The sequence below is a fragment of the Pristiophorus japonicus genome, chromosome 12 (genome assembly GCF_044704955.1).
Source record: "Pristiophorus japonicus isolate sPriJap1 chromosome 12, sPriJap1.hap1, whole genome shotgun sequence".
In the NCBI taxonomy this organism is placed as follows: Eukaryota; Metazoa; Chordata; class Chondrichthyes; family Pristiophoridae; genus Pristiophorus; species Pristiophorus japonicus.
Window position 1 is genome coordinate 169483130 of NC_091988.1, and position 23097 is coordinate 169506226.

Genomic DNA, 23097 nt, shown 5'->3' on the forward strand with positions numbered 1-23097 from the left:
CTATACAACCATCAAAATTTACAGCAGAGAAGGCAGTCCAGTCGTGCACTGGCTCTTTGCTAAACAATGCAAAACCAATCCCACTTCCCCATTCTCCCCATAGCATCGTCTTCCTCGGATTAAAATATTTTATCAATTTTCCCTTAAAATATGCAATAGTCTCTGCCTCAACCATTCCCTGTGGCAAAATATTCTGTGCTTCAACAACCCAGAGTAAAACATTTCTCCTAACCTCTCCTCACTTTCAGCGATAATTCTAAATTATCCATGATTCCACAAATAGTTAACAATCTGACGGTAAGAGAACACCTTGGGAATAGTGATGATAATATTGAATTTGATAGGTTTGAGGGGGAGAAGGGAGAGTCATAAATCAGGCTTTTAAATTTAACTGGCAAATGTTGAAGTGATGAAAAATGAATTGACCACGGTAAACTGGGCTGAACTGCTAATGAATCAATCTACAAAACAGTTGGAGGTATTGTCGGTACAATAAAACATCAGTATATACCCCTAAAAGGCAAAAGCTTCACTTGTGTAGTTCAGCAACTATACTCAACAAATGAGGTAGAGACAGTATCAAACTAAAAGAAAAGGCTTACACAAATACAAAGAAAACTGGTCATCCAGCAGACTGGGAGAGCTGCAAGAAGCAACAAAGGCAGAAAAAGAAAGTAATGAGGTGCAAAAAGGAATATGAAAATAAGCTTGCACAGGATATCAAAACTAACAGCAAAAGTTTTTATAAATATATTGAGAGTGGCAATGGCGATTATGAGCATAATTGACAATAAAGAAAAATGGTAGACTTGTTAAATGAGTACTTTGTATGTTTCAACAGCGGAGTAAGAGACAAAATACCATCAATACAAAAGGAATCTAAATAAGTCTAGAATAGGAAGTAAGTGGATTTAATACAAGTTTTAAAAAATAGGGTTGGAGAAATCAACGAGACTTAAGGTAGACAGCTCTCTCGGGCCTGATGGACTCCACCACCCCAAGGTATTTTTTTTTAAAGTGAGGAAATTGAAGATGCCTCAGTCATAATGTTTCAAAGCTCTCTAGATTTGGGAATTGTGCCTATGAATTGGAAATTTACTAATGTCACTCCATTATTTAAGAAGGGAGAGAGGGAGGGAGATGTCAGCTAACTACAGACCTATTAGTTTATCAGTTGTGGGGAAGTTACTGGAATCCATCAGGAACAGAATGACACACCACTTGGACAAGTATGAACTGTTCAAAGAGATATTGATTACCCAAAACAAGGATCAAATCTAAACATTCTTGGCCTGCATAGCTCAGCACCACACCATGTGGAGCATTTAAAACACTGAGCTGTAGGAGAGTACACACAACATTTTCTATTATGAGATAACTGTCAATGGTACAATCCACATTGTTATTACAACTCAGTAATTCGTTCCACCACAAAAATGGACAGTTCTTAAATAATATAACAGAAGTACTAAATAAAAATGTATTACCGTTATGGTCTTTTCTAAGTCTAAGGGCACACCCACTTAAGTCACCAGCAAAAAATAACATTCCATAAATCTTAAAACTATTCTCTTTTAATTTGGGTAGTGTCTTCTATTAAAACACCTACAAAATATTCTCCACACTTACGCTTTCTGCATCCTCCATCCATGCATGTTTCCGATCTTCTTCCTCAACGCCAATTCCAATTACTGCACGAATAATGGCCTGGCAGGTGGCAACACTTCCTGCTCTATCACATTCTTCAGCATCCTGCAAAAGGGACAAAACTACTTTTGAAGGACTAAGTCAATCAGGATGCATACACCAGCAGAGAAACAGAATTAGTTATGCAGGATGTCCAACGTATAACAGTCAATTTATTATGTATCAGGGCACACTTAGTCCAAAACACACCTTCTACCAGAAATGGGATATTCTTTTAAGGTTTGTATAGAATTCCACAATATCTTCTGTCTACAAGTTTGTGCTATAGAAGTGAAGGGCTTTTCTGAAGGAAAGAGGCAACAGACTCGAAGGTAAGACAAATAGGCAACATGGTGATGCAGTGTATTAGAATCTCAATCCATTGTCTAACTGAGTATTTTAATCAAAGTCTACTAAACTATGATAAAATGATGACAATACATTAGTAGCAGAAATGCCCAATTTTCCTCAAATGGGTATATCCAAAAAATAGGAAATTTCTAATTACCACTGTTCCCATATAAATGATTGAGAATGCTCATGTTAATGCCATTGTTAAAGATGTAAATCTAACTGATCACTCACCAAATTGTTGCAGAAATGGACATTAATTGACAGGAAAGCACTTTGATTGGCCAGAAGCTACAAGCTCTTTTCAAGCACTCGGATAGAGAAGGCACATAATAAAAAGGAACTATTGCTAATTTCCCACACCTCCTGTACTAAGCATTTTCAACCTCGTACGCCGTCATTGTGTTACCATTTAGGATTACAAAGGATATACAACACAGAAACAGGCCATTCAGCTCAACCAGTCCATGTCGCCGTTTATACTCCACTCGAGCCTCCTCCCGTCTTTCCTCATCTAAATCTAACATAACCCTCTATTCCCTTCTCCCTCATATGCTTTGTCTAGCCTCCTCTTAAATGCATCTATGCTATTCGCTTCAGTGCCTCTATATTCTTTTTATAATATGGTGACCAGAACTGTATGCAGTGCTCCAAGTGTGGTCTAACCAAGGTTCGATACAGGTTTAGCATAATTTTGTTACTTTTCAATTCTATACCTCTAGAAATAAACCCTAGTGCTTGGTTTGCTTTTTTTTTTATGGCCTAGCTAACGCATGTCATAACTTTTAGTGATTTATACTTATCCCTTTGTTCCTCTACCCCTCTTAGACTCTCTCCCTCAAAGTAATGTGACCTCCCCCATTCTTCCTATCAAAATGCAATACATCACATTAATTTGTGTCGTACTTCATTTGTCAATTATATGCCCATTCTGCAAGTTTAAAGTCCTCCTGTAATGTGTTGCAGTCCTCCTCAGTATTGACTATCGCCCCTATTTGGTGTCATCCGCAAATTTTGAAATTGTGTTCGAGTCCAAAGTCCAAATCATTAATATCAAATCAATTGCGAACAACAGTATTCCCAGCACTGATCCTTGTGTAACACCACTACGCACCTTCTGCCACTGTGAATAGCTACCTTTTACCCCTACTCTCTGCTTTCTGTCTTGAAACCAGATAGCTATCCATTCTGCTACTTATCTCCTGACTCCGCATTCTCTGACCTTGTTCATCAGTCTATTATGGGGCACCTTATCAAAGACTTTTTGAAAATCTAGATAAGTTAGATCTACTACATTACCAATGTCTACTCTCTCGTTGCCTCTTCAAAAAATTCAATGAGCTTGGTCAAGCAAGACTTTCCCTTTTGAAATCCATGCGGACTATTCATTATTATATTTTTGGTTTCTACATGTTCTTCTAGTTTCTCCTTTGTAGGGATTACATTATTTTTCCTACCACCGATGTTAAGCTGACTAGTCTCTGGACCGGTCATTCGCTGGACATGTTCTATCCCCCTTCTTAAATATAGGTATTATGTTAGCTATCCGCCAGTCCTCTGGCACGAAACCTTTTACTAACGAATTATTAAATGTGTAGTAATGGCTCTGTTATCTCTTCCCTAGATTAGTTTAAAATGTGTGGATGCAATCCATCCAGACCAGGGGTTTTATCCTCTGAGTTTGATTAGTTTATTAAATATATCCTCTCTATTTTAAATGCACTTGTCTCATTACTAATCTCATCATCCAATGTCATGTCCACCTGTTCCATCTCCCTGGTGAATAGTGAAGCAAAACAATGATTTAATATTTCTGCCATCTCTATCGTTAACTGTGGTATTATCCTGTTTATCCCTTTAGTCATTGAGGTGTATACCTAGACTGCTTTCCAGGGTACAACGGAGTATGCAGCAGGCAGTTATTATTCTGAAAGCCTGCGGGTAGGGGATCAGGAGCCATGATTCTATAGGGCAACACTGGTCCACCTGGTATAATCCTTCTCTTTAGTCCCCTTTGAACAACTTGCATTTATATCGCACCTTTAACATAGTAAAACATCCCAAGGTGTTTCTCAGGCGTACAATCAGATAAAATTCGACACTGAGCCAAAGAAAGTGACATTAGGGCAAGCAACCAAACACCCGGTCAAAGTGGTAGGTTTCACGCAGCGTCTTAAAGGAGGGTGGTGAGGCGAAGAGGTTTTGCGGAGGGAATTCCAGAGCCATATTTCCCATGTAATTTGACTTTTAGATATTAAATAACTTTGGCAAGCGGAGTTGGTATTGCTTTATACAAGTCACATGCAACCGGAACATTTTCATTATTGCAGCCAAGATGCATACTGTTCTATCAGGCACATTGTTAAAAAGTGTTCATAAAATTTGACATTAAACTTTAAATGGTTACCCATTACAATGTTGCAACTTTAGTCCTAGTTAAGAAGAATTGCAGAGCTTACAGTAAAAAATTGTGGATAGAGCTGGAATAATAAGACTGTAATTGATCCTGGTGACATCTAGATTAAATAAAGTGAAAGTTGTTTATGAATAGCAAATAAAACAGAAAGCCATTCTCTCTCCTTGAGCCAAGAATGCTATATCTGGTGCCATGCATCACCAACATTCACAATCCAGCAACTGCCTTCATTCCAAATGAGCATCAACACTCATTTCAAGTGGCAAGATTAGCGCTTTTGCAGGTTACCTTGCAAAATACCCTCAATGGACCAAAATCTCAATCTTTACACTATGCAATCTGCAAGAGAAATAGGACTAGCCGCTGAATAGCTCTGGAAAAATATGAGTGTCGTACTCAGCGGGTGGGAAATCAGCAAATTGAGGAACTCGCTCTTCTAGGAACATTCATCATAGTAAGAAGTAGTAAATGAATGTCTTTACCCATGAACTCAAAAGTATGTACATACCATTGAAAATATGCCAATGTTTTACATTTTAAAAGGGTAGGAGAAAAGGCAATGAAACGTACTGTGTATTTACTACTTGCTCCGTACAAAAGACAGCAATTATTGAATATCCTTTATTCAATTTTATTGATCCATATACAAGCCGTTTGTTTCAGTGACTACTGTCTTCAGAGAAAATAATTCATTTAATAATTGTAATTGTTAATGCCAGTTCACAGTTGGAGAATCTAGAAACTCTTTCAACGAGTCAGCACCCATCAAGCAAGACTTCCCCATTTAGAGCACAGGATCACAGAATTAGCCATTATACCTGTACCAGTATTTTCCACATTCAAATAGGAAAACTAAATACAGCTACAAAAAAAAATGTAATACTTGACCACCAGCTTCCCGATTAAATGTGCAGATTTAGAAGATTTGGTAGAAAGCCCTCTAATGACATGCAGTGGTCTATCATCAGCACTACAATTAAGGAAAGAACATATACCTATGTTTATGTAATGCTTTATCCTACCATCAGCATGGTGGTGGTTGAGAAAGGAAATTTGGGTAGGACCCTGCACTTCAAATAGTGCCATAGGATCTTTTATTCTGAACAGACACATAAAGGCTCGGTTTAGCATTTTACCCAAAAGGCACCTCTGACAATGCACGCCAATGAAGTGCCATCTTAGGGTTTGTGTTCAAGTGCCAGAGTGGGGCCTGAACACATTTCCTTCTCATTCAAATCAAGAGTGCAACCAAATGAAAACTGATACTTCCGTGCAGTACCAATTAAAAATTGAATACTCAATAGTTTTTGATCACAAAGGCTCCTTTCAAGTCCTACACCAGCGTTATGTCAGGTAGATCATCATTTTACCATGTCCTTCCCATATTCTGCACTTTTGCTCTCACCCCTTCCCCTCCCTCCCAGGACGATAAGGTAGCCCGAGTCCTCACCACCTGCCCCCACATTCAACGGATCATCCTCCACTATTTCCAGCATGATCCCGCCACCAATCACATCATCCCCTCCCCTTTCAGCATTCCGAAGGGACCATCCCCTCCATGACACCCTGGTCCACTTCCCTTCCCACAGCATCTTCCTGTGCAAACACAGGAGATGCAGCAGCTGCCCTTTTACCTCCTTCCTTCCCACTGTCCAGGGCCCCAAACACACGTTCCAGGTGAAACAGTGATTTACTTCTATTTCTTTCAATCTAGTATACTGCATTTGCTGCTCACGATGCGCTCACCTCTACATTGGGGAGACCAAACGCAAATTGGGTGACTGCTTTGCGGAACACCTCCGTTCAGTCCGCATATCATTTTAATTCCCAGCCCCCACTCCTACACTGACCTCGGCCTCCTACACGGTTCCATTGAAGCTCAACGTAAGCTTGAGGAACAACACCTCATTTTTCTATTTGGCACGTTACAGCCTTCCGGACTCCACATTGACTTCAACAATTTCAGAGCTTAACCTCTGCCCCATTTTTTCCCCCCAAACGGCAGCTGTTCGTGATGATTGATATTCCCACTTACACCTCCTCTGGACCCATTCTTTGTTTCTTTACTTGTTCCATTACCATCTCCTTTCACCTTGAACATCATCCCTTTTGTCATTTAATCTCTCCTACCTTCCACCCTATCATAGATCCCCCCCCCCCCCCCCACCACCCACTTCTCTGCCTCTATACTTGCTTAAAACCGGTTACATCTTTAACTTTTTTCAGTTCTGATGAAAGGTCATTGACCTCAAACATTAATTCTGTTTCTAGCTCCACAGATGCTGCCTGATCTGCTGAGTATTTCCAGCATTTTCTATTTTCTAGGTCAGTGTATTCATACCCAGTAAAACAGTCTCCCAAAACAAAAAAATTATCTAAAGGCTCTACTTGCGCTACAATAAAAAGTCCCATGAAGTCTCAGTCCCGATTTTAACACAACACACCCAGCGAGAACAGGGCACAATTGGGTTGGATACCCAATTTACACCCCCATCTTCAATTCCACTGAAGTCAATTGAGCATAAAATAGGGCAGGATGTAAATCAGGCGTCTGACCCGAACGTGAGCTGTTCACGTTAGGTTAAAATCAGGGCTAAAGCTTCAAACATGGGTGGTGTTAGAAGTTTAAATTAAAAACCATAGAAGTGGTGCTATTTTAACTGGTTGTTTTCGCAGCAACTGCCTTGCAATTATTACTGGAAAATGGATGGAACCACAGATTAAAATGTCCAAACACCAGTAAAAATTCTGCAAAATCCTATAATCCCATACATTAAAAAAAGGAATTTGACTTATTCAGTTACCAATAAACTAGTGCCACAATTACAAGTGGACAAATCATGGAAACTGATCACTAGAATATTGGTAAAATCCTGGTACCCGATGTGACAAAAATAGAATTTTACTTATTCAGTTACAAGACTGTGGCCCTCGTTATACTGAAACACTTAGCCTGAATTCATACAACACAAAAAATGACCAAAGATGGAAATCTGCATAAAACTCACAATGCTACACCACATGCAAACTGGAATAGATTATTGCTCAGCTCATATTCATTTCAAAACAGGAAAGCTAATGATAAAAGCAAAGTTCAACATTAGTCCTGCATGTACACAGCTGCTGTTGGCAGGCATCTGGGGTTTAAGGCACTTGCCAATGACAGGTCATGTTTATCTTCTCCCAACTAATGTATTCCAATTGCTGCTCCACATCTCATCAAATCATCCAATATGCATCCAGAATACAATGCTGTTCCTTCCTAGAGAAAGCAAGACATTGAGTGCAGGGAAGCGAGAGGTACAAGGGGAGGGTTATATGCAGGTAGGTTTACCCATCCTTCCTGCTGCTCGTAAAAAAAAGTCTATTGCAACAAAAGATTTCAAATCATGAGGGGTTGGGACAGTTCAGGTTTCCAACAGTGCTGAGAACACTTCCAGCAGTGCTACATTTTGGATCTAGAATTGGCCAGGAAGGAATCAGAAGCATGAAAATAAACTTTAGAAACAAAAAAATATATAAAGGCAGAGGCACAGAACAGATGAGGCGAGATATAAGTTAACATTGTTGTACATTATAATTATAAATCAAATCCCAGCGTATAACTGCTGTCTCGTTATTGCGCCATTTAAAAAGGTGGCTGTGGTTGCATAGTGGTTATGGTACATGTAGGGAGGTAGTCTCGGGGTCAGGTTCACAACTGACCTTGAGTGGTTCGAATCACTCCCACTCCCTGGGTTCGAGACTTTGGATTTATTTGGGGATGTGACAAAGTGCAAGAAACTTCGATTTTATTAACGAAAGGAAAGTACAATATCAAAACACACAATTCACTAGAATAACGGACACTTTATCACACGTTCAAAAGGGGTTACAGAAAATAATACACCTCTCACCTCCCAATGCCTAACTCTGACTAGGTTGAACTCCAGGGCAAACAGGGATTATGCTCACCAATCCTTTTATTGTCAGTTAGCGGTGGTTCGCGGTTTCAGGGTTCGTTGGACTCTGTAGGTTCTGCTTGCCGTACCCCGAATGTTGTGGAAGACTTCTTACTGCATAGCCTTCAGTTGGGTGGTGTCCGCTGATACGGTAGGGCACGTATTGGATTTTATGGGGTGAGTACCCACTTTCTTCAGTCAGCAATAGGTTTTAAAGTTCTTTTAGGCAATGTTTCACCTGTTGGTAGCTAGGAACAGATTGTAGAGTGGAACCTTTTGAATCTTCAGTTTCTTTGAGGAGTTTTGTCCTTGGAATTTGTCGATCGCGGTGGTTCGATGTTACCACATTGGCTGTGGTCAGTTGTTGCCACGATGATGTCGTCCGAAGTTACTGGGAATTGCTTTTCTCTGCCTTGATGATAGTCTTCCTCCTTCTTCGGTAGCAGAGCAGTGTGGTCCAGGAGTGTCGTCGAAGCTGAAGATGTTGACGTTCAGAGAGCTGCGTTGAAGGCTGTGAAGCAGGCTCTCTGGAAGAGGGTTTTTTTTAAAACCCGTAAAACAGGGCCCCAGTTATACTTTGGGAGTCATTCTAATCTGCGCGCCAAATCATTGTCTTCGTTTTGGCGGGCTTAGTAATTCTGTGTCATATTTTGGCTGGCTTGTTAATGATAACTCGTTTCGGATGTGCCGATCGGTTGGATTCGTTTTTGATTTAGGAAATTGAGTTTTGGTATTTACGTTGTCTGCCTAGGCCTGGGTTTTCCATGCGGGCTGGATGGGCTATTAACATTATGCATGCGCTGGATGGGTTTCATGCTTAGAGCTATGGCTGGCTATCTCTGGATCGATTGTTGCTATGTTAATGTCTCTTGGGGAGAAGGGTTTTCGAATTTACACAATTCTCCAGACAATTTGTTTAGCTTCAATACCCAACGACTGACTTCTATAGATAGATAGATTTTTAACCGATAAGGGAATTGAGGGTTATGGGGAGCGGGCGGGTAAGTGGAGCTGAGTCTACGGCTAGATCAGCCATGATCTTGTTGAGTGGCGGAGCAGGCTCGAGGGGCTAGATGGCCTACTCCTGTTCCTAATTCTTATGTTCTTATGTTCTAGTTGCCCCTCAATTTTGCAGTCCTTTTCCACACGGACCCAATATGACTTTTAAAATCCCAAACTTGGTTAAAGCTCGTAGTTTCTTCCACATGCATTTTAGGATCCCAAACTTTCTGCTCGATAATCCCAAATCGATTTCCTTTTCAATGAGTCCAAACACTGAGGGGGGGGGGGGTCTTTCCACGAATTTTGCAATCTTACATACAGGACTAGAAGCCCAGATGTCATGAGTTCAAATCACACCAATTGTGAAACTGAATTCAATAAATCTGGTAATTTGAGTGCTTGCACCAGATAAGTGGCCACAGAAACTCAACACGCTTCAGGAAGAGACTTGCCACTCCTCCTCAGTCTGGTCTACATGCGACTTCAGTCCCACACAACATGGTTAACACTTAATGCCCTCAGGGCAACAAGGCTGGCCATAAAATACGGCCTTGCTCGTGTCACCCACATCCCAAGAGCAAATAAAACAAGAGTATCCACTTTATTAATTCAGGTACAAATGGGTATCTGTATGCAAAACTTGAAGTCATCACTAAATCATGAAGTAGGTTACACAAATATAGGGCTCAATTTTAGCCCACCCCTTTTTTCGGCGCACTTACCGTTTTTTTCCGTTCAGAAGTGCGCCGAAAAAATTTCTCCCCGCTTTGGCCGCTGTCCGGCCTTCTCCCCGGTCGTCGCGCAGCATGGCCAGTCAAGTCGGGGGCGGAGCCATCGTCCTGCGCTGAAAACAGTGCCGGTTGTCTGCACATGCGCATTGGAGTTGGGTCGCGATGTCCACGCATGCGCAGTAGCGCCGAAATTTGGCAATCGGCCATTTATAAATGGAATTGTAGCTGCTTGTGTTTTGCTGTCTGGTGTGTTTGCTTCCTGCAGCCTGTGTATGCTCTGATGTTGGCAGTTCTCCCCCCCCACTATCCCTGGCCGAGTGGTCTCCCAGTCGTCCCACCCCTATCCCTGGCTGACTGGTCTCCTGGGCATCCTGCACCTATCCCAGGCTAAGTGGCCTCCAGCACCGGCCGGCCCACTGCCTTCCCGGGCCGAGTTTTCAGATGAAGGTAGGACTTACTTCGATGTTTTATTTGTTATTGAATGCTCATTACTTTTTGTGCTTTGTAAGTCTTGGTGCTTTAGTCCTCTCCACTTCCCTTCCCTTCCCGCCCCTATCGTGCGCTGATTTCTTAACTCTCCGCAAGGGTTTTCTGACGTGGCCACATACGATGACCTAAGTAGAATTGGAGTAACTATTAGATGGCCAAAGTGGCCTAAATGGCCAAAACTGGCATAGGTGGCTGGTAACGCCTCCTTTTGAGAAAAATTAAACTAAACTAAAAAAAACTAACAAACTCACTTACACTGGCACAAATTGAATATGCAAAAATGGGGATTTTTAAGATACGGCAGAAAAATCAAGATACTCCAAAAAAAAAACGGAGCAACTCCTGGCCAAAATTGAGCCTGTAGAAACTACATTAGCAGACTAGCACTGAACATTTACATCTGACACTCTAGTGTCCACCATTTGTATACAGTTACTCGTTTATTTCAAATAGGTTAGTGCTACCATTAAATTCGCTGATTGAGGAATGTCATACAAACTCTGTTAATATCGGCATTAATTTCTAGGTTACTACTTCGCACCTGTGATTATTATCAGAGCTTACACTATTATATTGCTCTTTTTGGTAAGAGTATTAAATTCAACAAAAACACTTAGAAATCCATACTGTATAAACTATTTTATATATTGTTGTCAAGAAGTTAATTATTAGGTTTGGTAATAAATCTGACAGCATTACAACGCCAAATTAGAATTATAGAAACTTACAGCACAGAATGAGGCCATTTGGCCTGTCGTGTCTGTGCTGGCTCTTTGAAAGAGCAAAATGCTTAGTCCGACTTCCTGCTCTTTGCCCGTAACCCTGTAAGCTCCTCATCCTTAAAAACCTGTTCAACTCCCTTTCAAAATTAGTTATGGAATCAGCTTCAGGTAGAGCGTTCCAGATCCCGACAACTGAGTGAAAACATTTCTCATCTCCCTTCTAGATCGGTTTCCAATGATTTCGAATCTATGACCTCCAGTTACTGACCCACTTGCCAAAGGGAACAGTTTTTCCTTATTTACTCCATCAAAACTTCTCATCATCTTGAAAACCTCTATTATGTCACCTCTTAATCTTCTTTGGTCCAAGGATAACACAGTGCTAACTTTTCCAATCTCTCATCATAACTGAAGTCCCTCATCCCTGGGAACATCCTCGTAAACGTCTTGACCCATTCTAACGCCTTTACATCTTTTCTGATGTGAGGTGCCCAGAATTGTCCACAATATGCCAGCTGAGGCCTAACCAGTGACTTATAAAGTTCGAGCATGATCTCCTTGCTTTTATATTCTATTCCTCTATTTAGAAACTCAAGTAACCCATATGTTTTTTTAACCACCTTATCAACTTGTCCTGCCACCAAGGGTTTGTGTATATGGACACCAAGATGTTTCTGCTCATCTACACTCATCAAAATCATGCCATTTATAGTACGCTGTCTTTCCATATTAGTCCTCCCAAAATGCATTATTTCATACTTCCCTGCATTGAACGCCATCTGCCATGCTTCTGCCCATTTCATCATTCTGTCTATGTCATCCTGAAGTCTATATCTGTCCTCACCATGATCTTCTACTGTCATGTTTCGTAGCATATGCAAACTTTATAACACAGCTCCCCACATACGAGTTTATAAAAATTCTAAAGAGTGATGTACCCAAAGCTAACCCTTGAGGAACACCACTGCAAACCGCCTCCTAATCTGAAAAACATCCATCCACCACCACCCCTTGCTTCCGGTCATTGAAGCAATTTAGTATCCATACTGCCACTTTCTCCTTAATTCCATGGGTTCCATCTTAATAAATCATGTAAAATTTACGGTTGCATGGATATAAGACATTAATGAACTAGAAATATGCCTTAAAAGCAACCCAAAAAATGTTGGGCCCAAATTTGCCCAGGAGTTGCTCCGGTTTTTTTTTTGAGCAACTTGATTTTTCTGGAGTATCTTAAAAATCCGCATTCAATTTGCGCCAGTGTAAGTGAGTTAGTTAGGATTTTTAAATTTAGTTTTGTTTTGTTCAAAAGGGGGCGTTTCCAGCCACCTACGCCTGTTTTGGCCATTTAATCCAGTTTGGACAGCTAATAGTTGCTCCAAACTAACTTAGGCCAGCTTATGTGGCCACTTGTGGCTGCACAGAAAACCTTTGCGGAGAGTTAAGAAATCAGCGCAGGTAGCCAGAGATATGGGGGAGGGGGGAAGGGAAGCACAGAGGACCTTGCAAAGCACTAAACACCTTCACAACATTCAAGAAGCATAAAAACTATCAATAATTAATAAATAAATATTTAAAAAAAATTTAAGTCCTACCTTCATACTCGGCCCGGGAAGTTGGTGCGAAAGGCCACTCGGCCGGAGTAGGTGCTGTTGGTGGGAAGCCCGGGCGGGAGAGCAGTGAGCTGGCCACACACGCAAGAACCAGCAGGCTGGGCTCGCAGAAGGAGGCTGCTGGAAGGAACTTAAAGGGGGGCTGGCAGGAAGGCTATACGTTGCGGGCAATTCACATCGTTCCCTTCACCGAGGTTTGCTCTGCTTTTGCATTAGCTCGTCCACATTTTATCTTTACGTCTAGTGACAACATCGAACACCTCCACGGCAAGTATCACTCGATCAACCTACATAATTGTCCCAACAATGCATCTCAATTACACTTTCAAGCAGGTTTCATCGCAGTGCAGGTTTCCATGTCCCACGCTCGCAATACTGATAGTTTCTAAATGAGTCTGGCAGTTAGCTCTATTTAGGATAGATGGGCTCATTTTATGCTGTAAGCTCATCTCCACTGAGAACAAGACTGAAACTATCCGTGAGTCTTTCACTTGACTTTCTTCATGAGAGGCGAATCGTCACTCACTCTCCCGGAGATGGGAAGGCAGCAGCTGGCCTGAGCGGCAGGCCACTCGGCCTGGGATAGGGGCGGGACGCGTTAGGCACACATCATCATAGGAGGAGCTACTGCACATACGGACAGCTGCCGGCCTAAGCAGGGCCCTAGCTCCGCCCCCCACCGTGATTGCCACGCCAAGCACTAGGACGGTCCACAGAGCGGGGAGAATATGGCGATATATTTTCGCCGCCATTTTGAGCAGAAATTCGGCGGACCTCAGATAAGTGCGCCAAAAAAAACGAAGGGTCAAATTTGGGCCAGTAGAAACTAAATCAGGGTGCTGTGTAAAAAAAAATTGTAATACCCAAAACATCTAAAGACTGCCATAACATCTGGAGGAAGTTCACTGGTGAGTCACACACGAGGCAAACATTTTGCCATCAAATGGCTCTTTGATCGACTGAAGCAGTGAGCCAAATCTAAAAGCATGCCAGTGGGTTCTGCACGCGATTGCCAGGAAGCGACAAGATTTGCATTTCTTTATTAAATTTTTTTTTTAATTTATTAGCTCCAAATTGCAGTACAGGTCCATTCTGCTTAGCATTGTAAAGTAATTTAGCAAATTTTTAAATACGCACGTTGTTGGATGAGACACCTCAAAATTTACACTTGCAAATACAATAGGGCAACTCGACAGTTTCAAACTTGCAACTTAAAAAAAGAAAACTGCCCGAGAAGACAACCAAGGTTAGTACAGGTTGGACCTCCCTTATCCGGCAACACCCCTCGTCCAGCACAATTATGGCGGCCAGGGGCGCATACGCAGAATGGGACCGAACTCCACCCCGACTTTGGGGCCACGCAGACACCGGCCCGCTGGGGCCACGCCCACACCCGCCGGGGCCCGCCAACACTTCGGGCCTGCCCGGGACGCCGACCTCCCCCCTCGCCGACCTCGAGCCGCTGACCTCCCCTCATCCGGCAAAATCCCTTATTCGGCACAGGTCAGGTCCCAAGGGTGCCGGATAAGGGAGGTTCAATCTGTATATCATCTTTCCCCTTTTTTTTTTATATAAACCATACTGGAACATCACCTTTTTTAGTTAAGACAGCAGTAGTTTGGATCACGGACTTACTAGCCGATCAACTTGACTGGGTGCAATTTGGCTGCCATATTGCCTACACGGTAAAGTACTTAGGGGACATGATAAGAACATAAGAAATACAAGCAGGAGTAGGCCATTTGGCCCCTCAAGCCAGCTCTGCCATTCAATAAGATCATGGCTGATCTGATCATGGACTCAGCTTCACTTCCCTGCCTGCTCCCCATAATTCTTTACTCCCTTATCGCTCAAAAATCTGTCTTTCTCCGCCTTAAATATATTCAATGACCCAGCCTCCACAGCTCTCTGGGGCAGAGAATTCCACAGATTTACAACCCTCAGAAATTCCTCCTCATCTCAGTTTTAAATGGGCGACCCCCTAATTCTAAAAATATGCCCCCTAGTTCCAGATTCCCCCATGAGTAGAAACATCCTCTCTGCATCTACCTTGTCGAGCCCCCTCATTATCTTAGATGTCTCAATAAGATCACCTCTCATTCTTCTGAACTTCAATGAGTACAGGCTCAACCTACTCAACCTTTGCTCATAAGTAAACCACTTCATCTCAGGAATCAACTGAGTGAACCTTCTCTGAACTGCCTCCATATCAAGTATATCCCTCCTTAAATGAGACCAAAACCCTCGAGGTGTGGTCTCACCAATACCCTGTATAGTTGAAGCAGGACTTCTCTGCTTTTATACTCCATTCCCCTTGCAATAAAGGCCAACATTCCATTTGCCTTCCTGATTATCTGCTGTATCTGCATACTAATTTTTTATGTTTCATGCACAAGGACCCCCAGGTCCCTCTGTACTGCAGCATTTTGTAATTTTTCTCCATTTAATAATTTGCTTTTTTATTTTTTCTGCAACTGTGGATAGCCTCACATTTTCCGACATTATACTCCATCTGCCAAATTTTTTCCCCCACTCACTTAGCCTCTGTATATCTCTTTGCAGATTTTGTGTGTCCTCCTCACAACTTGCTTTCCCACCCATCTTTGTATCATCAGCAAACTTGGCTATATTACACTCGATCCATTCATCCAAATCATTAATATAGATTATAAATACTTGAAGCCCCAGCACCGATCCCTCTGGCACCCTACTAGTTACTGTTTGCCAAACAGAAAATGACCCCTTTATCCCAACTCTCTAACAGAAAAGAGTTAGCCAATCCTCTTTCCATGTAAATATATTACTCCCAACCCCTTGAACTTTCATCTTGTGCAGTAACCTTTTATGTGGAACCTTATCGAATGCCTCTGGAAATCCAAATGCACCACATCCACTGGTTCCACCTTATCCACCCTGCTTGTTACATCCTCAAAGAACTCCAGCAAATTTGTCAAACATAGAAACATAGGGCCCAAGTTTCCACACGATAAAAAAGGGGCGCCCCTCCGAGCTGGGCGCCCGTTTGTTTGGCGCATCGCCCAGGGGGGCGGAGCCTACACTCGCGCCGATTTTGTAAGTGGGAGGGGGCGGGTACTATTTAAATTAGTTTTTTTCCTGCCGGTAACACTGCGCGTGCGCGTTGGAGCGTTCGCGCACGCGCAGTGTGAAGAAAACATTGGCACTCGGCCATTTTTGTAGTTCTGTGTAGCTGTTTAGTTTTTGAACATTTTTTAATAAAAGCACATTGCCATCAGCACATCAGCACTGAAAAGGCTACAGGAAGTCTCGGAAAGTTGAGGCAGCGGTTTCCCGACGACTTCCTCCTTTTGCCGTCGGGAAATGGCTCCTCCATTTCTGAGGCTTCCTGCAGCCTTCTGTCTCCTTCCCGCCGTCTGGAACGGCTTCCTCCCCCCCCCCGCTGCGTTCGGTCGGTCGGTCCCGCACTCCCCCCCCCCCCCCCCTTGCCCGCCCAGAACGGCTCCCCCCCTGCGTTCGGTCCCTCCCCGCCGTCTGGAACGGCTTCCTCCCCCCCCCCCCCCCCCGGCGTTCGGTCGGTTCCCTCCCTCCCGCCGTCTGGAATGGCTTCCTTCCCCCCCGCGTTCGGTTCCCTCCCGCCGTCTGGAACGGCTTCCTCCTCACCCCCCCCCCCCCCCCCCCGCGTTCGGTCGGCGGTCAGTTCCTTCCCTCCCTCCCGCTGTCTGGAACGGCTTCCTCCCTTCCTCCTCCTCCCCGTCCCCCGTCCCCCCTCCGCGTTCGGTCACCCGGTCCCCTCCCTTCCGCCCGCCGGCCGTCTGGAACGGCTTCCTCTCCCCCCCCGTTTTGTGAGGCTTGCTGCAGCATTCTCCCAGGCTGAAGCACTTTCACACAGGTAGGAAGATGGTTTATTTAATCTTTTCTTTGCTTATAAATGTTTATTCAGGTTGGATTTATTTGTATAATATTTGTATAAGTATAAATAAGGATTGATTGTAGAATTTAATGACTTCCCTTCCCCGCCCCCCCCTCCACCCCCACCTCGTTCTGGACGCCTAATTTGTAACTTGCACCTGATTTTTTAATGTGTAGAACAGGTTTTTTCAGTTCTACAAAAATCTTCACTTGCTCCATCTAAGTTAGTTTGGAGTACGTTTTCACTGTGGAAACTTTCAAATCAGGCGTCAGTGGCCGGACACACCCCCCTTTTGAAGAAAAAATTCTGTTCCAAAGTGGAACTGTTCTACCTGACTAGAACTGCAGAAAAAAAAATGTGGAGAATTGCGATTTCTAAGATAGTCCGTTCTCCACCAGTTGCTCCTAAAAATCAGGCGCAAGTCATGTGGAAACTTGGGCCCATAGAAACATAGAAAATAGGTGCAGGAGTAGGCCATTCAGCCCTTCTAGCCTGCACCACCATTCAATGAGTTCATGGCTGAACATGCAACTTCAGTACCCCATTCCTGCTTTCTCGCCATACCCCTTAATCCCCCGAGTAGTAAGGACTTCATCTAACTCCCTTTTGAATATATTTAGTGAATTGGCCTCAACCACTTTCTGTGGTAGAGAATTCCACAGGTTCACCACTCTCTGGGTGAAGAAGTTTCTCCTCATCTCTGTCCTAAATGGCTTACCCCTTATCTTTAGACCGTGACCCCTGGTTCTGGACTTCCCCAACATTGGGAACATTCTTCCTGCATCTAACCTGTCTAAACCCGTCAGAATTTTAAATGTTTCTATGAGGTCCCCTCTCATTCTTCTGAACTCCAGTGAATACAAGCCCAGTTGATCCAGTCTTTCTTAATAGGTCAGTCCCGCCATCCCGGGAATCAGTCCGGTGAATCTTCGCTGCACTCCCTCAATAGCAAGAATGTCCTTCCTCAAGTTAGGAGACCAAAACTGTACACAATACTCCAGGTGTGGCCTCACCAAGGCCCTGTACAACTGTAGCAACACCTCCCTGCCCCTGTACTCAAATCCCCTCGCTATGAAGGCCAACATTACATTTGCTTTCTTAACCGCCTGCTGTACCTGCATGCCAACCTTCAATGACTGATGTACCATGACACCCAGGTCTCGTTGCACCTCCCCTTTTCCTAATCTGTCACCATTCAGATAATAGTCTGTCTCTCTGTTTTTACCACCAAAGTGGATAACCTCACATTTATCCACATTATACTTCATCTGCCATGCATTTGCCCACTCACCTAACCTATCCAAGTCACTCTGCAGCCTCATGATTTCCCTTTCATAAAACCATGCTGACTCTGCTTGACTAAATTATGCTTTTCCAAATGTCCTGCTACTGCTTCCTTAATAATGGACTCCTGCATTTTCCCAACGACAGATGTTAGCCACCAATGAATGTGATTTTTTTTTCCTTTTACAAGTATTTCTTCACAATAGAACTGGACCTACTAGTTCCATATTCTCTACAACCTCCACCCCATGACAAACGTAAAGTATTCCTGTCAACAACAAGCAGCCAAAAAATAATTTAAACTTAATTAAGGCAATACAGCAATACCCTGTACTTACTGATAAAGTAGCAAAGTTACAACCCACACACTTTCAATGTAGAGTATGTACTCAAGCCTCGGAACACTATAAACGGAAAAACGACGCTTATAAATTTCCTCTGCACAGAGAAAGCCCACAACTCTACCACACTGCCAAGTTCACCAATTCAGTTGGAGTGAATTGTGTGCAGTCCAAAGGGATGGCATTCTTTGATCATAAATTACCTACAATTAATAATTATGAAACAGTATTTATGATTCAGCAGAATAATTGAACAATTGCCATGATTTTGTGCTTTTAACTGAAGTTTAGTTTTTGACAGCATACATGAAAACATTTAAAGCAACATAGGAATGTTTTGGTAAAATACCAATTAGTTCTCGGAAGTCCTGATATATACGAGATATTACAAAACTGTTTCCAGGTACAAGCAGTCAGGAAACAATACAGGAGGCATTCTCAGACAGGGCGTAGCTTGTGTTTGTGGTAGTGTGAGGTTACTCATCCAAAGTAGTAAAAATAGATTCAGCAATATCAAAATATGCACTGAATATTGGTAACAGAGCTAATTCACTAAAAAAAAAAGGCAAAAGGTGGTTAAAAGCCGCAATCATTTTTGCAGTTTTTAAACACAGCTTTTTGCAAATTAAAGAAAACTATGTTCTAGCTTTAAAAGAGATACAGATTAATTAATGTTCTTGTTGAGCAAACAAAAGTAAAATCATGAAATCACTACTACTGCAACCCAAAACACAATTCCATTATCTTTCTGATTACCACAATTATGCAGTTGTGGAGTCTCACTAAACTCCAATCTAATGCTACAGTACATGCCGCAATCAACATGTTGAGCTCCATCATGTTCCCACCATTATCTGACGTAGGTAAAGAAGCGAGACTAACTAAATTAGGAAATAAATTGCCTAACATTTTATGACCCATTAGGCGAGGATGTACTCTTTCACCACGGGACCAAAGTTTGAACGTGATGAAACCTGCAGCTTTCCCTGACAGCTAGAAGTGGGCAATTTTCGGATGACTGATTCCATCGGGTGGGAGTGCGATCCACCTATTGAGGCCTACTTGAACAATCGAGTCAGGCAGGCCTTGGGCAGCCAATGGACGGGAGATTATTTTTAAAAAATTGGTCTGCCAACTGCCCAGATTTTCAGCATGAACAAGTGGTAGGCAGGTAAAAACCACTCTTTAAAAATCTCAACTTAAATGAGTCCGGGCAGTCTCAATCCACTTCTAGTGAACAAGCACAGTATTTTAGCATTAAATAATCAATGAGCATGTACTTGGCCGTGAGTTAGAGACAGGACTTTCAGTAAATTATTGCAATGCAAATTAAATTCTCTTTTTAAAAGAATTAAGGGTCAGTTAAACGATTTGAACTTCCATAGCACGCAATATATGGAACTCAAGCTTTGAGAAGGAGTGTGGAAAAAGAAGGAATAAGGATGGGGACTAAAACACAAAAGTCTCAAGCAGGTTTTTGCAGAGAGGGTGGAAGGTGAGAAGGCAAGCAAGGTGATGCTGACAGTTGGAGTTCTGGAGGATGGGGGCAAGGTAGCTCAAAGTGCAGTCACTAACAGCAGAACAGGTTAGAAGATTTGGGCCAGCCTTGGACCACAGGGTGCGTAGAGCAATAGAGGATTTGAGGATGCAGGTCAGTAGAAGTCCTGAAAGATTTCAAAGTGAGGGCCAGAATGTTGAAGTTGATACTCTGGAACACTGGAAGCCAGAACAGTGGTAATGGCATGAGAGTCTTATTGCAGGAGAGGAGACAAGCTACAGTATTCTGGATGACAAAATTGAAGAACCTAGCAAGGAAATCACGAGAAATTTTGAGCAAAAATCAGAATGTGGGACTTAAAATAAGGGGCCAAAAATCGCAGTCTGTATGAGCACGTACGATGTGCGCACGCAACCTTAGAGGCCCCCCCGCAAGTGTCGGTTCTTTGCGTGTGCCGAAATCTGGAAATCTTGAGATCAGGCAAAATTTCGACAGTTCCAATGCATCCCCAGGAGAAGGGCCTTTGCGGTTGGAGATTTGGGCTATTTGCCAACTCTTGCTCAGCGAATGTTCTTCAAACTCTTATGCCTGGTAAAAGCAGGCATAAGGCCTGCTTTTGTCAGCCTAAGAGTTTTAAAAAGATATAAAAATAAATGTTATCAATAATTTTATTAAAAACCCTGTCCGTTAAGGTAAGTTTATTTTTACCCCTATTAAAACCTAAAAAAAAAATCACTTTTTTTTGTCTAAAACATTAAAATTCAATTTCAAATAATTTTAAATATGTGGCGTTTTTCTTGTTTATTTTAAATGTTTGTGTTTTGGGGGGGGGGGGTATCCCGTACAAATGGAGATCACCATTACTGTGAATGGGGATACGCCATTTTCATTGGTCCGGCCCACGTGATCCCAGGCTGCACATACGCTCCTGGAATATGTGGGCCGCTATGCTGGACTACGCAGCTAGGCCTTGGAGCGCAAGTCTACGTTGCTCCAGAACCACCAGGTATTTTCATTAAAAACATTTTGGTTGAAGGCATCTGCCTTTAGCTGCAATTTTTGGCCCAATATCTAAAATATCGTTTTTTTTTAAATCATAAAATTTGATGGTGTCTTTTGCTTCCCTTTCAGAAAAGCCCTGTACTTACTCGAGTTTTCCGTGTAAAATACATGAAAGTATGAGAGAACTAATTAGCTCTTACCACTTTAAACACTATGAGCTCTCAAGTATTATCTCCAACATCACACATTCAGCTTTCTAGTACCCGAAATGTTATGATCACTACTTTCCTTTAGCATGTTATGCTGGGAAACACAATAGTAGCAGACCATCAATTTTTAGTTCAGGTCTACTACACTGCACATATATCAGATTCACTTGACTTAACAGAATTCAACAGGTGATTCAACCCAAGTGAAAAGGACTGTCCAGTTCTCACTCTAACATGAGTAATTACCTGAATCCACTGTTCTCTATTAATTTCCACTCCATTAGCTCTAAGTGAAGTAATAGCCCTGTCAATGATTTTTTCGACCATCTGAGTATTTCCATTAGCTTCTTCTAGCTTTGCTGCAGTAATCCAGATATGCCTATCTGTTGGAATGTTTTCTCTTGCTTTGTTCAACACTTTCCGAGCATTCTCATAGGTCTCCAATCTTGCTAACGCAAGCCAAAGCTACAAGAGAGAGATTTGAAATTCAGATTCACAATTCCACAACTTACATATTTAAAAGTCAAAGTAATCTAAGGGAGGTATAGAAGAGATACAAGGGGAAATTTCTTTACCCAGAGGGTGGTAGGGGTCTGGAACTCAATGCCTGAAAGGGTGGTAAAAAGCCTCACCACATTTTAAAAAAATACATGAATGTGCACTTAAAGTGCCGTAACGTACAGGGCTACAGACCAAGAGCTGGAAAGTGGAATTAGGCTGGATAGCTCTTGGTAAGCCGGCACGGACATGATGGCCTCCTTCCATGCTGTAAATTTCTATGATTCTATGAAGTCTCTAAGTTGGGGACCCACTGCACTACATATAGCATAAACACAAATTGTTTTTTTTTAAAATCTTCAACTCCTGTATACTTACTTCAACACTTGTAGGACAGCATTCAACAGCTCTACTGAGCATGATCCGTGCATCCTCTGGTTCCTCCAATTCAACTGCTGCTTTCCATAAACGCACTGAATTTGGCACATGCTCGAGGGCTGGAAAAAACAAAATAATTTTATTTTACTGGGCAATGTATTATACGAACACCAAATAGGTATAATAAAAACAGAAGATACTGGTGCTGGAAATACACAGATCAGTCAGCATCTGTAAAGAGAAAGGACAAGTTTTTTTTCTCTTAATTTATACTGAATGGATAAAAATTATAGCGACCTCTTTATGGGCCCAAGTTTCCACATGATTTGCACCTGATTTTTAGGAGCAACTGGTGGAGAACGGACTATCTTAGAAATCGCAATTCTCCACATTTTTTTTTGCAGTTCTACTTTGGAACAGAATTTTTTCTTCAAAAGGGGGCGTGTCCGGCCACTGACACCTGATTTGAAAGTTTCCACAGTGAAAACGTACTCCAAACTAAGTTAGAATGGAGCAAGTGAAGATTTTTGTAAAACTGAAAAAACCTGTTCTACACATTAAAAAAACCAGGCGCAGGTTACAAATTAGGCGTCCAGAACGAGGTGGGGAGGGGGGGGGGGAAGGGAACTCATTAAATTCTACAATAAATCCTTATTTATACTTCTACAAATATTATACAAATAAATCCAACCTGAATTAACATTTATAAGCAAAGAAAAGATTAAATAAACCATCTTCCTACCTGTGTGAAAGTGCTTCAGGCACGGAGAATGCTGCAGTCAGCCTGAGGCGCCCGTTCTTCCTGCGGGGGGGGGGGGTGTGGGGAGGAGGAGGTTCCCGCGGGCGGGGGGGTAGAGGAGGCGCCCGTTCTTTCCGCCGGGGGGGGGGGTGTAGGAGGCGCCCGTTCTTTCCCACGGGGAGGCGCCGCCCGTTCTTCCCGCGGGGGGGAGGGAGGGAGGGAGACAGTGAGAAGGCTGTAAGTGCTGATGGCAATGTGCTTTTATTAAAAAAATGTTCAAAAATTAAACAGCTACAAAGAACTACAAA

General features: G+C 42.6%; 1 protein-coding gene across 1 annotated transcript in view; it reads right to left on the reverse strand.

The window, feature by feature from the left end:
* Positions 1-23097, reverse strand: part of prpf6 (PRP6 pre-mRNA processing factor 6 homolog (S. cerevisiae)) — a 111441-nt gene that overhangs the window by 45841 nt on the left and 42503 nt on the right. Inside the window, exons 10-12 of the mRNA XM_070896139.1 lie at positions 22051-22169; positions 21421-21639; positions 1630-1752 (exon numbers count right to left, since the gene is read on the reverse strand). Of these exons, the coding sequence (XP_070752240.1) occupies positions 1630-1752; positions 21421-21639; positions 22051-22169 (461 nt within the window). The remainder of the gene's footprint in view (positions 1-1629; positions 1753-21420; positions 21640-22050; positions 22170-23097) is intronic.